General features: G+C 49.0%; 1 protein-coding gene across 4 annotated transcripts in view; it reads right to left on the bottom strand.

Annotated features, from left to right (window-relative positions):
• Nucleotides 1–14,620, bottom strand: part of TSPAN15 (tetraspanin 15) — a 53,751-nt gene that overhangs the window by 34,899 nt on the left and 4,232 nt on the right. The window contains exon 1 of one of the 4 annotated variants that reach the window (XM_070781827.1): nt 7,011–7,169. The exons of the other annotated variants lie outside the window; for them this stretch is intronic. Coding sequence (XP_070637928.1) covers nt 7,011–7,058 — 48 coding nt within the window. The 5' untranslated portion in view covers nt 7,059–7,169. Of the gene's footprint in view, nt 1–7,010; nt 7,170–14,620 lie in introns of those variants that run through there. 4 annotated transcript variants of the gene reach the window in all.

Here is a 14,620-nt window from a genome sequence, read left to right as displayed (position 1 = left end):
CCTGGTGGGCTACCGTTTATGGGGTCGCACAGAGTCGGACACGACTGAAGTAACTTAGCAGCAGCAGCAGCAGTTAACCAACCGAACACAAAAGTCTCAGCTATGGGGGAGCTCATGTTCCAGTTGGGGAGAAATAAATAAATAAATAAATAAATGGTATGTCTTGGTTATGAGGGCCATGAAGATAGAAACAGGAAAGGAGGCCAGGAAGGCTGATGGAGGGGGCTGGCATTTTCAATACCACAGCCAGGGAGAGTGATATTGGAGTGAAGACGTGAAGGGGTAGGGGGCTCTCTACCATCCACACAGATACACAGGTGAACATACCAAGACCTTGGAATGTGCCCATGTGTTCAGAGAATAGCTGCTCCAGCCCGATGGTGGGGAGAGCAGAGGGGAGGAGGTGAGAGGGCAGCGGTGTGGGTTGCAGAGCAGGCGGAACCTTTGAAGCTATTGAGAGGACTCTGACTTTTGCTCTGAGTGGGCGAAAGGCACTCCAAGTTTGCAGAGGAGTGATCTGATATGACTTTGATTTTTAAATGAGTTACTCTGAAACTGCTGTGCTGAGAACTGGGGGATGGAGATATGGAATCGGAATGGTCAGGAATCTACTACAGCAACCTAGATGCTGGTGATGGTGGCCTGGACCAGGACGGGCATGTGCAGGTAGCAAGGAGCAGGCAGACTGGACATATTCTGAAGGAAGATCACTGACATATTTTAAGCAGGGAGTCCCATGCTCAGATTTGCTTTCAAAAGTTATTTGGTAGACAGAATATTCACACAGCCTCAGGTGTCACCCACAGCTTAGGCATTCGTTATCACGGGGAAATGCATGCTTGCAATGGAGAGAACTGGGGGTCCAGCCTGGCATGGAGAGCAGCTGAGTGGCCGAGCATCACACCTCCTATACTTCCCACATACCCTGTGTAGCACTCATACGGGAAATTTATGTTGCTGTTGTTCAGCCACTAAGTCACGTTCAACTCTTTGTGACCCCAGGGACTGCAGCACACTAGGCTTCCCTGTCCTTCACTATCTCCCGAAGTTTGCTCAAACTCATGTCCATTGAGTCAGTGATGCCATCCAACCATCTCATCTTCTGTTGCTCCTTTCCCGTCCTGCCCTTAATCTTTCCCAGCATCAGGGTCTTTTCCAGTGAGTCAGCTCTTCATATCAGGTAGCCAAAGTATTGGAGCTTCAGCTTCAGCATCAGTCCTTCCAAAGAATATTCAGGGTTGATTTCCTTTAGGATTGACTGGTTTGATCTCCTTGCTACCCAGGGGACTCTCAAGAGTCTTCTCCAGCACCACAGTTTGAAATGTATGACCTGAACCTAATTACCAGGAGATCATAAAGTAAATCCAGAATGCTGATGTTCTACAGAACAAGGGCCTGGAGGCTTCAAAGGAATCAAAAGCAGTAAAGAGAGTCTAGGTTAGGGGAGATGAAAGAGACATATCACAGCCGAAACATGTGGACCTAGATTGGGTAAAATATTCACTACAAAAGACATTTGGCGAACAAGGAGGGAAATCTGGATATGGACGGCATAGATGTTCTATCTAATGGTAATTTGTTTTCAGATGGACAATGGCAGCATGTGGAAAAATGCCCCTTTTGGAGAGCTGCTTGCTGGGGTATGTAAGGCTATGGTCACAAAAGCTGCAGTCAAAAAAAAAAAAAAAACACAAGTATTGAGAGAGAAGGGGGAAGAAAGATAGGGAGAAAGATATTAAAACAAGATGCTAATAATAACATACAGATATTCTTTGAATTTCTCTTTCAAATTTTCTATGGGTTTCAATTTTTTTTTTCAAAGTTCATTTCCCTGTCACGGCTAATTAGGTACTATTGATTTAGTGCTTTCCATCTTACATAAGAGGCTTCTCCCACTCCACCCCAACCAGACCCCAAGCAGCAAAGCCAAGGAACAAAGAGGCTCCACCCCACACATCCATACACGCTGGTTATCTGCAAACAGAGCATCTATGGGGTGTCCCTGCAGACTGCAGGCAGCCAGACCCGGGTCTCATAGCTCTTCAGAACATCGCCCCACAGCACCTGGCACAGGACCCAGCACGTGCCACTGGTGATTGGGGCGGGGGTGAGGGGATGGGACTCGGGAGTCCTGTGTCTAGGCTCCAACCACTGAGCAGTTCTCCTTCCAACAGGAAGAGGCAGGAAGAGGGCTCATGCAGGCAGGGCTGGCAGATCCACTTGTATATCCAGGCCCAGCAAGCCTCTCCCTCTCCACTTTCTTTCTTTTTAAAGTATTTTAAGTATTTATTTGGCTGTACCGGGTCTTAGTTGCAGCACTCAGGATTGTCGATCTTCATTGCATTTAGCAGGATCTTTAATTGTGGCATTCAAACTCAGTTGTAGCATGTGGGATCGAGTTTCCTGACCAGGGATTGAACCCAGGCTCCCTGCTTTGGGAACTCGGAGTCTTAGCCACCAGATCACTAGGGAGGCCCCTCCTTCTCCACTTTCTGAATTTCCCTAAGCCAGGCCCTAGTAGTACTTGGTGGATTAGGCAAATGTGGGCAAGTAACACATGATCATCTTCCCTGGGACTCCAGAATCTGTATCATTCGCGGCCTCAGAGATCACCCGTCGAGTTTCAGATGCACTGGGACCTTTTTTGTCAAAATGAGATCCAATGTAACGCTGGATCCTGATTATTTTTTCTAATGCACTGTGAGAAACATCTTAAGGACAACTGGCGAAGTTTTCATATGGACTTGTTTTTTTATTAGGCATGATGATGGTGTTGTGGCCATATCCAAGGACATTTTTTTTAAAGGAGATGCATCCTGGATATCTGGGGTGAACTGTCTGCAACTTATTCTGACATTGCCACATGTTAAAATGATTGATTCTGGCTAGTGGGCATGGGAGATGGATGGGGAAACAGTGGAAACAGTGTCAGACTTTGTTTTTTGGGGCTCCAAAATCACTGCAGATGGTGATTGCAGCCATGAAATTAAAAGACGCTTACTCCTTGGAAGCAAAGTTATGACCAACCTAGATAGCATATTCATAAGCAGAGACATTACTTTGCCAACAAAGGTTCGTCTAGTCAAGGCTATGGTTTTTCCTGTGGTCACGTATGGATGTGAGAGTTGGACTGAAGAAAGCTGAGCACTGAAGAATTGATGCTTTTGAGCTGTGGTGTTGGAGAAGACTCTTGAGAGTCCCTTGGACTGCAAGGAGATCCAACCAGTCCATTCTGAAGGAGATCAGCCCTGGGATTTCTTTGGAAGAAATGATGCTAAAGCTGAAACTCCAGTACTTTGGCCACCTCATGCGAAGAGTTGACTCATTGGAAAAGACTCTGATGCTGGGAGGGATTGGGGGCAGGGGGAGAAGGGGACGACAGAGGATGAGATGGCTGGATGCCATCACTGACTCGATGGACGTGAGTCTGGGTAAACTCCAGGGGTTGGTGATGGATAGGGAGGCCTGGCGTGCTGCAATTCATGGGGTCGAAAAGAGTCGGACACGACTGAGCGACTGAACTGACTGAACTGAGTGGGCATATATCGGAGAAGGCAATGGCAACCCACTTCAGTACTCTTACCTGGAAAGTCCCATGGACGGAGGCGCCTGGTGGGCTGCAGTCCATGTGGTTTCGAAGAGTCGGACATGACTGAGCGACTTCCCTTTCACTTTTCACTTTCATGCATTGGAGAAGGAAATGGCAACCCACTCCAGTATTCTTGCCTGGAGAATCCCATGGACAGAGGAGCCTGGCGGGCTGGTCCACGGGGCCCCAAAGAGTCGGAAATGACTGAGTGACTAAGCACAGCACAGCAAAGTGGGCATATGGGTATTCACTATCATTCTTTCACTTTTTATGTTTAAAAATTTTTTTACATTAAAAATACTGAAGCAGCAAGCAAGGTCCAAGTTCCATTTCTTCTAAGAGAAGATCTGTTCACAGTCTGAGTCTCCCTTTGGCCTGGGAGGTCTCAGTGGCCACAGCCAGGGGCCGGCTCAACGAGGGCTCAGGGCCGGCAGCCTCCTCTGGCCTGGAATTAATGCCCTCACCAGATGTTCCACTAACTGCCAACCAGGACTAAATACTGGCTGTGATGAGAACCTGCCTATTACCCAATCAGCAAGAACACAGGAAAACAGCCCCGGGGGCTGTGGGACATGCTCCTCCCTATGCCTGGGGGAAAAGCCTGGAGGAAGGGACAGAGAGGGTCCCTCCTTACCTTCAATTGCATCGTTTAAGGAAGTTAGGAACAGAGAAAAGGCACATGGAAACCAACAATATGAGGTCAGCCGGTGCCAGCCATGGGAGGAGGCAAAGGCCATGTGAACTGAGCTCCCTGAGGCTGCGCTGGTGGGACTGGCAAAGAGCATGTGCCAGCTGAGCCCACTCAGGAGTTGTGTGACCTTGGATAGACCACTTTCCTCTTGGAGAATCAGCTGACTGCTGCTAATTAGGAATGATGTGTGTGTGTGTGCGCACGCTGTTATGTCTGACTCTTTGTGACCCCATGGACTGTAGCCCCCAGGCTCCTCTGTCCATGGGGATTCTCCAGGCAAGAATACTGGAGTGCATTGCCATGCCCTCCTCCAGGAGATCTTTCTGACCCAGGGATCGAACCCACGTCTCTTACACTGGCAGGCAGGTTCTTTACTACTAGCGCCACTTGGGAAGCTCCCAAGTACTTCCTGTATGCCTAGGAAATGTTAAATGAGTGACTAAAGGATCGAACCAAAGAACAAACAACTCATCCCCAAACAGCCCACCTCCCTTAAAAGTGTTCTCCTCCTAAGGACAAATACCTGGGACAGGAAGGCATCGAGAAGTTTGCCAGAAGAGAGAAAGGCTTTGCATTTACTTGCAAGTTCCCTAACCTCTCTGAGCCTCTCTTTACCTCAGTGTAGAATGGAGCAATAACCCTAAAACTGCTCTTAGGGTTGCTGGAGGATTAAAGGAAAGAATGTCTAGGAAACAACACAGTCTAGCACATAGGAAGGGCTCATTCATTGTTAGCTTTTAAAAGACAAGAGTCTTCCCTGGCAATCCAGGGGTTAAGACTTCTCACTTCCACTTCAGGGGACACAGCTTCAATCCCTGGTCAAGGAACTTAAGATTCCACATGCCCAGTTAAAAGGTAAATTAATACTAGAAATGTAATTTGCTTCTAAGTCACTTCAGCCATATCAGACTCTGTGCGACTCCATAGACGGCAGCCCACCAGGCTCCTCTGTCCATGGGATTTTCCAGGCAAGAGTACTGGAGTGGGTGGCCATTGCCTTCTCCAAGAAATGTAATTTAGTATATGATAAATATAATTAACACTACTGTATGTCATATATGAAACTTTTAAAAGAGTAAATCCTAAGCATTCTCATCATGAGGAAAAATTTCTCTTTTCTATTTCTTTAATTTTATATCTATTGATATATAAGATGATGGTAACTAAAGTTACTGTGATAATCATTTCATGATTTAATTCAAACCATTATCAAATCATTATGTACACCTTAAACATATACAGTCCTGTATGTCAATCATATCTCAATAAAGCTGAAATAAAAATTAAAAAGACAAAAGAGGAGGAAGCACAAGGCACAACCAGATTAGACAGAGGACAGACAAGGGGCGTTTTCTAATTGCAAAGGGAAAGCTTAATTCTAAGTAAGGTGAGCACCAAAGGAGACTGCAGTGGAAACGAAAGGCAAAAACAGGGCCACTCCTGTCTCAGGACTGTGGGCCCCTGAACAACTCCTGTCCTCATCTTCTTTCTGCTCTGATGCTAAGCCTACCTCCTCTCCAGGATGGAAAGTCAAGTGGCTGCTTCCGCCCAGAACCCAAGTCTCCACTGCTGACTAAGCCTTCCCATCAGCCGGAGCCTCCTGGGAGCTGCTGGCCGGCTCCACCCCAATCACAGAACGTCTGCCGCTGATGTGAGCACACTGCTAGGACGCAGTGAGTGCCAGCCTCTCAAGGAACAGGGACACGACTGGATCATCTGTCCCCCGACCCAGCATAGGGTCAGGCAAATAGAGCTCCCTCGTCAAAGGCTGAAGAGAACCAGGTCAGAGGCACGTACAGAGTTCCCGCTGCCTGAGTTCTTTCTAGCTCTGCAGAGAAGGCCAGTCTGTGACAGGTCACACATCAGGCCTCTGCAGCAGGTGCAGCAGCAGGCCCGTTTACAGGGGAGGACACCAATAATGCCAGCGAGAGAGGAAGTCACTGGGGTGAAATCACTAAGCAGTTCCCGTTGTCCCCTCTGAATGGAGTTATTCGAACCAGAGGCACTTTCTGTGTGGTCTGGTCTCAGTTCCCTCTGCTCCCGAAGGAAGGTGTTGCTACACTAGATGCTCACCATGGCCCTTCGAAGTTCGCCCAACTGGAACTCCACCACATCCTAAATGCCCCAAGGGATGGGTGACACTCCTGTTCTGAGAGGCTGTAGGGAAACAGCAGGTGTTTCACAGCCCCGCTCGGCAAGCAGCTTAGATTTAACTATTTCCAGAATCAGAAGCCCTTCCTGAGAGCTAACTTGTACTCCCTTCCCATGCTTTACCCTCTTTCTATCAGGCTTTCCTAGCAGAGGAAAAACCCTTGAGAAATCAGTTGTAGAGCACAGCCTTCGATCTGCGTGGGCAGAGGCTGGAAAGGGGCGGGGCCTGCGTGGAGCCGGGCTGCTTGAGGGGCGGGGCCCCAGTGGGTGGGACTATGGGCCTTCCACCTGGCCAGCCAGGCTCCTCCCCCCGCCCCACCCCTTCTCCTCCGCATTCAGCACCTGCTGAAGGGAAAGGAATTTTCAAGGCCTTGCTCAACTGGGCCCCTCCCTAGCCAGGCAACCGGGTGAAGCAGAAAGGGCTTGCACTGGTTCTCTGGACTGCCACAGCAAATTACCACAAAGGGCTTAGAATAACAGAAACGCATTCTCTCAAAATTCTGGAGGCCAGAAGCCTGAAACCAAGGTGTGGCAGGGCCATGCCTCCTCCAGAGGGTCCAGGGGAATATCCTCTCTCACCTCTTCCAGCTTCTGTGGGTGACTCCAGGCATTCCTTGGCCTCTGCATTCACACGGCTTTCCCCTCGGCGTGTCTGTCTTCTCTTCTGCCTCAAAGCCCTCTGCCTTTCTCTTACAAGGATGCTTGTCATTTCAGTTTAAGCCATGTTCAGTCAATCCAGGGTGACTTCATCACAAGATTCTGAGCCCAATTATATCTGCAAAGACCCTTTTCCCAAATAAGGCCACATTCACAAGTTCTGTGACATGAACATATCTTTTCTGTTGTTGTTGGGGGTGGCGGGGAGGGAACCATTCAACCCACTACAGAGCTCATGGTCAGAGTCAGAATTCAAGTCCTCATCCTTCCACTAACTGGGCCATTACAGTGACCCTGAGCAGGTTCATCACAGCCATCTGAAACTCTGCTTCCCCTCCTTGCCGCACCTCCCCTGTAGGGTCATTACTTTAGGTCACTGATACTCAGTAGATCACAGTCAGCCTTCCAACGCAATGCCGACAGATCAGCTGTTCTCAAACTGGAGACATAATTGAAGGGGAGAAATGATCACAGCTCACCCTCTAAGTGCATGAATCCCTGACTCAAGAAACTTCAAGTCTGGTTCTATACAAAACGTCTTCAAGTTACAAAGTTAACTACAGAGAAGCGTTGCCTTTAAAGCAGATAAAGGGATGTTGTAAAGATAACAAAAGGAAAACAGAATTCTAGAACTATGGATACCCACCCACAACCAGATACATCTAGATCCCCAGAGAAGCCCAGCCTCCACACAGTCACCCACATGCCAAGGCTGGTGGTCTCTACACACCTCCACCAGCCCCGACTGGGTGCTGCCAACACCCCCCACGCCACCAACTTGTCCGCGCCTGCCTAGCATGCTCCCTCCACTTCCAGGACAGCTCCCTCCCAGCGAGCTTCCCCTAAACAGGCACACCGACTTCCCCAGCCCACAGACACTGTCCAGATGGTCAGCAAGGTTGGGAAAACGTTCAGCAAGTCAGTCAGGATTCAGCTAGTGAGAAAGTCAGCTTGGAAACCAGGCCACTCCACCAGAATCCCCTCACAGACACCACCATGAGCTGCAGATTTTACTCCAGCAGCTCCTTAGAATCGTCTGGGGAAGTTTAAAAATTATAGGTGCCTGGGCCCCAACCCAGACCCATGGAATCAGCTGTGAAGATGGATCTTAGACACATGTACTTGTGAAATCCGCGAGATGGAGGCCTCACAGATCCAATGGCCTAGAAGGTCCTGTTGTGTGACCTCAGGAAGTGACCCAGTCTCTAAATTCGTGCCAGCCTCAGAAGCCAGCACCCTACTCCACTCCAGCCAGGTACTTGGTCCCGGTCTGTGATGGGGCAGGCTGGAGGCTGCCCTCTGCCCACCACCAAGCACAGTGCTCCCTTCTCTGGGCCCAGTGCCCACCTCTCAGTGGATGCACAGGAACTGACCGCAGCCCCCTACACTGAACCCAGTACAGCCCATCTTCTGGTAGGGATGGCAAACAGCACAGGGAGCCCTGTGACTTGTCCAAGGCCACCCGCCACATCTGGGAGGGGCTTTCCCACAGGAAGGGGAGGGCTCTGAGAATGACCAGGCCAAGGCTGTCCTCCTTCTACCCTCTGGGCAAATGTTTACTTCCCTGCAGACTAAGATGCAAATATCTCCATTAGTAAGAAAGTCTCCTTTGGAAAGAATTAAACAAAACACAACAGGTACAATTTTCACAGTGAAACAGCTCTGGTCTCAGGGTTGGAGGCAAACAGTGGGTTGTGTCAGTCATGTCTCCCTCCCTAGGCCTCAGTCCCTTCAGCTGTAAAAGGGGAGGAGTGTCCAGCTTACAGAGTTGTTCTGAGAACCCAGAGAAGTGAAGTGCAAGTTCAGTGATGTAAGTGCAAAGTGGAGGCTCCTCCCACCCTCCAGCCTCTCTGTCAACACCCAGCAAGCTGCCACCTAGCTCCCACCCAGTGATGCCACTTCTCCCAGCATCCACGCTGATGCTTATTACACAAGACACCCTGCTAAGAGTTCTGGAGGCATTGCCCACCCAAGCCTGGTTCTATTCAAGGTACAAGGGTTACCTCATTTCCACAGACAAGAAACTGAGGCACAGAGTTGCTTGTGACTTGTCCATGGTCACTCAGTCAATCAGACCTGCTCCCCACCCATCAAACAAGAAGCGCGAATTCTCCTAACGAGTTGCCTAGAGCTGGGCCTCCAGGCCTAGTTCCCCCAGGGGGTGTTTCTGACCTCAACAACCAGGCCCAAGAAGCATCCAATTCTGCAGTGACCCACCCTCCCCTCCTGAAGCTCATCTCCACTCCTTTCAGCCTGGCTTCTGCGCCCCTCCAGCCCAGATCCCACCTCCTGGAAGTCTCCCCAGGGCTCCTCTGCCGTCACAGCCAGTCAGGCAGAAAACCACACACCATCTCCAGCTGGCCACTGCTGCCTGATTTCAGTTTCCATCTCCCCTGTGGGCTGACCTCTTCATCTTCTCTTCTCCTAATCTGCTCCTTGGTCTCTCCTCCTCCTGGCCTAGGCAAGAAGGCCCAGCCTGGAGCTGAACAGTGCCCCTGTTGACATCATCTGTCTGACATTCTCTGGCAGGGGCAGACCCTGCCTCTAGGTTCCTGGAAGTGCTTCTCCCATCCCCTCTTCTCCCATCTGGGTGTTCTCAGCACCTTCTAGTTAGGCTAGACTCACATGCTTGGCATATGGTGCAGAGCCTCTACTGGTGCACCATTAAAGCCAAGAACTAAAGTGTAGGAAGGACCCAGCTCCTAGAAGAAGCCCCACGTTCTCCCAAGGGGTCAGACTTTTCTACCCAAGGGCAAAGCCACAGCCATCTGCTCTAAGCAGGCAGAGCATCCCCAGCAGAAAGTAACCTCCTCTGATAAGACAAGTTCCAGAAGTTATCACATCTAATGTCCCAGTTCCCTTGAGCTCTGTAAGGCTCCCCAGGTAAATCTCCATCCCTCCGTGGACCAGGCCTACAGTGAGCTGGGAGCTTCCGCATCTCTCATCTTGCAGGATCCTCCCCACAGTATCCATAGATGAGTCATCTAGCAGGCTCAGGGAGTCCGCTCTTTACCCAGAGTCACAGCAGAACCAGCACTTGATCCATGTCTCCAGATGGCACTGCCATCAAGTCCTGACAATGAAACCTCCCCCCTAGGTCACTCAGACCCCAGACTCCTCATATGACCAGACTCCCACCAGTCTCTCCTCCCATAATTTAGTCCTCTTAGGCTTCCTCATGTGCTGCAACCATATTTGCCTACCTCAGGGCCTGTGCACTTGCTGTCCTCTCCATCTGAGATATCCTCTACAGGCCTTTGTGTGGCTGGCTCCTTCTCAGTCTTTGCATGTGTGTTCAGTTGCTCAGTCGTGTCCGATTCTTTGCGACCCTATGGGCTGTAGCCCACCAGGCTCCTCCGTTCATGGGATTTTCCAGGCAAGAATACTGGAGTGGGCTGCCATTTTCTCCTGCAGGGGATCTTCCCAACTCATGGATCAAAGCCACGTCTTCTGCATCTCCTGCATTGGCAGGCTGATTCTTTACCACTGAACCAGCCGGGAAGTCTCTCAGTCTTTGAGCCCCTCATAAAGTCTTTCCTTGACCACTCCATTGAAAGTAGGAACTTCCACCTTTCCCCACTTCCTCCCTAATTTGCTCCTTAACACCTATCACAGCTATGTGTATTTAGTGGTCTGTATGTCTTCCAGACAAGTCTGTCTTGTTCACGGTTGTTTCCTGGTTAACTATCACTGTGGCTGGTATACACAGTAGGCATTAAATAACTATTTTGTTGACTGAATAAGCAAACAAATGGTCCCCACCCTGGAGGGAACGGCGTGTCAAGACTGGACTCTCCTGCCTTCCATGAAGATGTCGATTTCAACCCACTCACATCCAGAGGTGCTCTCTGGGAAAGGTCTGTCTTTTCAATCCCCCATGCCCAGGCTTACCCAGAAGACATCTTTCCCCTGTATTTGGAGCCAGCTGCTCCAGAAATTTCATTATCAGTCCCTAGTCTGGTTGACTCTGAGTCCTACCCCAGGTCAGCAATTTGAGCCACCCAGGGAGAAGAGGCACTGGGCAGAGGGAAGGAGAAGGGCAGGCTGTTACTCCTGCTTCTCACGAACAACCAACCGAAGGTAGCAGTGAGGTCCCAACCCAGTCCTGCAGCATAAACAACCCTTCTCTTACAGGAAAAGGTGGGTTTACCCACAGAAGCCTCGACTAACCACAAAGAAACTTTCTTGGGGCCATACTTGCTCATCTGGAAAATGAAGGCATTAGAAAATTCTCCAAACCCCTTCAGGGGCTGCCTTCTGGATTCTCTGGATTGTAAAGGTCCTGTGGCCTGGCTAGGGGAGGGGAGGGACCTCCCTGGGCCTGAGGCCTGAGCCCAGCCCAGGCCATCTCTGGGCGCATGAGGCAAGGTGACTGCCTCCACTATGAAAGCTGCCTCACTTTCTTGAGTTTCAATATTTTCTCTTTGAAATGCTTGCCTAGAACAAGAAGGAAATAGAACTTGCCAATCAAACACATTAAAAAAAAAAATTTTAATATCTACATATATGTATAAGGAAGGGGCTTCCCAAGTGGCGCTAGTGGTAAAGAACCTGACTGCCAGTGCAGGAGACATAAGAGACGGGGGTTCGATCCCTGGGTTGGAAAGATCCCCTGGAGGAGGGCATGGCAACCCACTCTAGTATTCTTGCCTGGAGAATCCCATGGACGGAGGAGTCTGGCAGGCTACAGTCCATGGGGTTGCAAAGAGTCAGACACAACTGAAGTCACTTAGCACGCACGCCCAAATGTGTAATGAGGTGTCCAAATGAGTATTTATGCCAATAATGGTTCTTTTGGTGATAGAATCGAAAGTGACTTTTATTTTCATCTCTGTGCTTACCTGAATTGCTTGGAATTCTTTTTCAACTATGTGCCACATATTATTTTCGCACAAACAAAGCTCTTTTCAAAACTTAAAAATTCCTGCTGTGCTCAAGAGGGAGGCCAGGTACCTAGCTCCTTCCAGAAATGCTGTTGTCCACTTATACCTGGAACCCTGACAAGTGGAGGGACCACCGGGGGATGGGGAAGGGGGATACCATTGCTGGTAGAGGTCACGGTGACCCCCATGAAGAAACTGAAGTCGGGGGGCTAAGTCCTGATCTGGGTCTGTCATTAACTTGCTGTGGGGTTTCCGATCTTTGCTTCTCCTCTCCAGGCCTGTTTCCTTCTCAGTAAAATGAAAAGTTCACACTAGAGGTGGCTTCAAGGGCCCTTCTAATTCTCAGTCTATGGCTCTTGAGCACCAAGAAGAATAGAAAGGAAGGCCGGGAAAGAGTGGCTAACTCTTAAGTAGCTGGTGTAGTGTTTATCATGTGGCAGGCATTGCTTTCAGCCCTTCCGATAATTAATCCATTTAAGGGTCTCAGGACTCTCAGGTAGGTTCTGGTATTACCCGTTTTTCAGATAAGACGACTGAGGCAGATGGAAGTTAATGCCTATGTCACTCAACCTGTAAGTGTCAGAGTCCAGATTTGAACCCAGATAGCTTGGTACAGAGTCCACACTCTTAACCATTAAACTTTGGGTAACAAGAACTATGGTAATGAGGCCCATCCTTGAAGGGACAAGAAAGACTTAATATTGCCTCCAGCATTTATAACCTCCACCACCTATCCACATCCACTTCCTTCCCGATTATCGACACCACTCAGCCCTGACACCCTTACCCAACCGAAAACCCTACCTCATTGTTAGGGAATAGGCTTGGTGCTTTCTAGACAGCCAGTGTCTCCATGATCAGTCCAGCCTACTTTGCAAATTCAAAGCGTCAGCAAACTTGACCACTGCTGGCTACACACCCAGTTTGGCCTCTGATCCAGGTGCCCATATCTCCAATCTCTGCTTCCAAGGTACAGGTCGGGACTCAGCCACTCCAATGCAACAAGCCTTTCCTGAGCACCTACTGTGTACCTAGCCCTGAGACCAGTATCTGGAAGAGGATATAAAAGAGCTACTCCCCTGACCTCCAGAAGCCCACAGTCCAGCGAGGAAAAAGTCATGTAAACGGATCTCTAGGATACCCTGTGGTCGGTGCTATAATTAGAGGCGTGTCCCCAGTGGGCTGAGGGCACATGTGTCAGAATGATTCACCCGTGCAGTGGGAAGAGGAGGCTCCAAGAGCCTGTGGATGAGCTCATTTCTCACTGAACTGGAAACGAGGACACCTGCAGGCTAGTGCCAGCTGTGCTGAGTGACCTTGAGACATGCCCTGTCTGAGCCCTGGGGTCACCCTCTAAAAAAATGAAAGGGCCCCCAAGTGTGGCAACAGAGATCTCGTAAGTGGTTCAAGGTCATGTTCATATTGACTCACAGACTAAGAGAAGTTTTCGTTGCTCATTTCCCTTCTGATCCTTCCAATCTCGTCAAGGAGCAAATCTCGGCTTTGGTGTCAGTTTGTCTTTACGCCTCTCAAAACATCTGCCAACCTGCCTTTGGGACAACCCAGCCAAGCCTCGGGTTCGCAGCCTCCAGCATGCACAGTATCTAGCTAGGATTTAATAGTTATTTTGTTCCCTGCACTGTATTTACTGCCACTGTTACCAGCTATTTTCGATGAGGAATTTTGGTTCCCCGTTGTGTGCGTGTGTGTGTGTGTGTGTGTGTGTGTGTGTGTGCTCAGTCGTATCTGACTCTTGTGACCCCATGGATTGTAGCCCGTCAGGTTCCTCTGTCCATTGACTTTTCCAGGCAAGAATACTGGAGTGGATTGCCATGTAGACCGCCAAGGGATCTTCCTGAATCAGGGCTCAAACCCAAGTCTCTTGTTTCTCCCTCATTGGCAGGCGGATTTTTTACCACTGCACCATTTAGGAAGCCTTCCCCGTTGGAAGTAGTGATATAAAGCCTCCTTTTAAAAATAAATTTAAGTTTAGGGAATTCCCTGGCAGTCCAGTGGTTAGAATTCCACGCTTTCACTGCCAAGGGCACAAGTTCATTCCATGGTTGGGGTACTAAGATCCTGCAAGTCACAGGGGACATAAATTTAAGTTTAAAAAGTGAATCAGTTTAAAGTAATATAATATTACACATAAATAATTTATAATACTTATAGCTTCTAGTATGGCTGTTTTAACATTAATCAAAAGTTTTAATGCACATACAAAAACAGGCAAAGCTGTTCTGTGTTATTAGACATCCCAATAGTGATTACTACTGCTGAGGGGTGGTAGCAACTGGCAGTGGACACAAGGTGGGTTTCTGCTTCTGCTGACAGTTCTGTTGGTTGACCTGGGGGCTGATTATACAGTGATGCTCGCTTTGTAAAACTTCACTAAGTTGTATACACTTAAGATGACTCATACCCATATGTATATTATGTATTCATATAGCCTTTAACCCAGCAATTCCACTTCTAGAAATCACCCTGCAGACATACACACACATGTGCAAAATGACACATTCAAAGATGCACTATTTGCAGTAATTAAAGATTGGTCCTTAATCTTTAGTCCTGAGTCCCCAAGCTGGAGACTGATGAAATATATTTTGGCATAGCCTACAGTGAATTCTGGGCTTCCCAGACAGCCCA

Source organism: Bos indicus, chromosome 28, assembly GCF_029378745.1.
Source record: "Bos indicus isolate NIAB-ARS_2022 breed Sahiwal x Tharparkar chromosome 28, NIAB-ARS_B.indTharparkar_mat_pri_1.0, whole genome shotgun sequence".
NCBI classification, from domain to species: Eukaryota; Metazoa; Chordata; class Mammalia; order Artiodactyla; family Bovidae; genus Bos; species Bos indicus.
The sequence above is the reverse complement of the archived record's forward strand: the minus strand, read 5'-3'. Positions and strand labels throughout refer to the sequence as shown.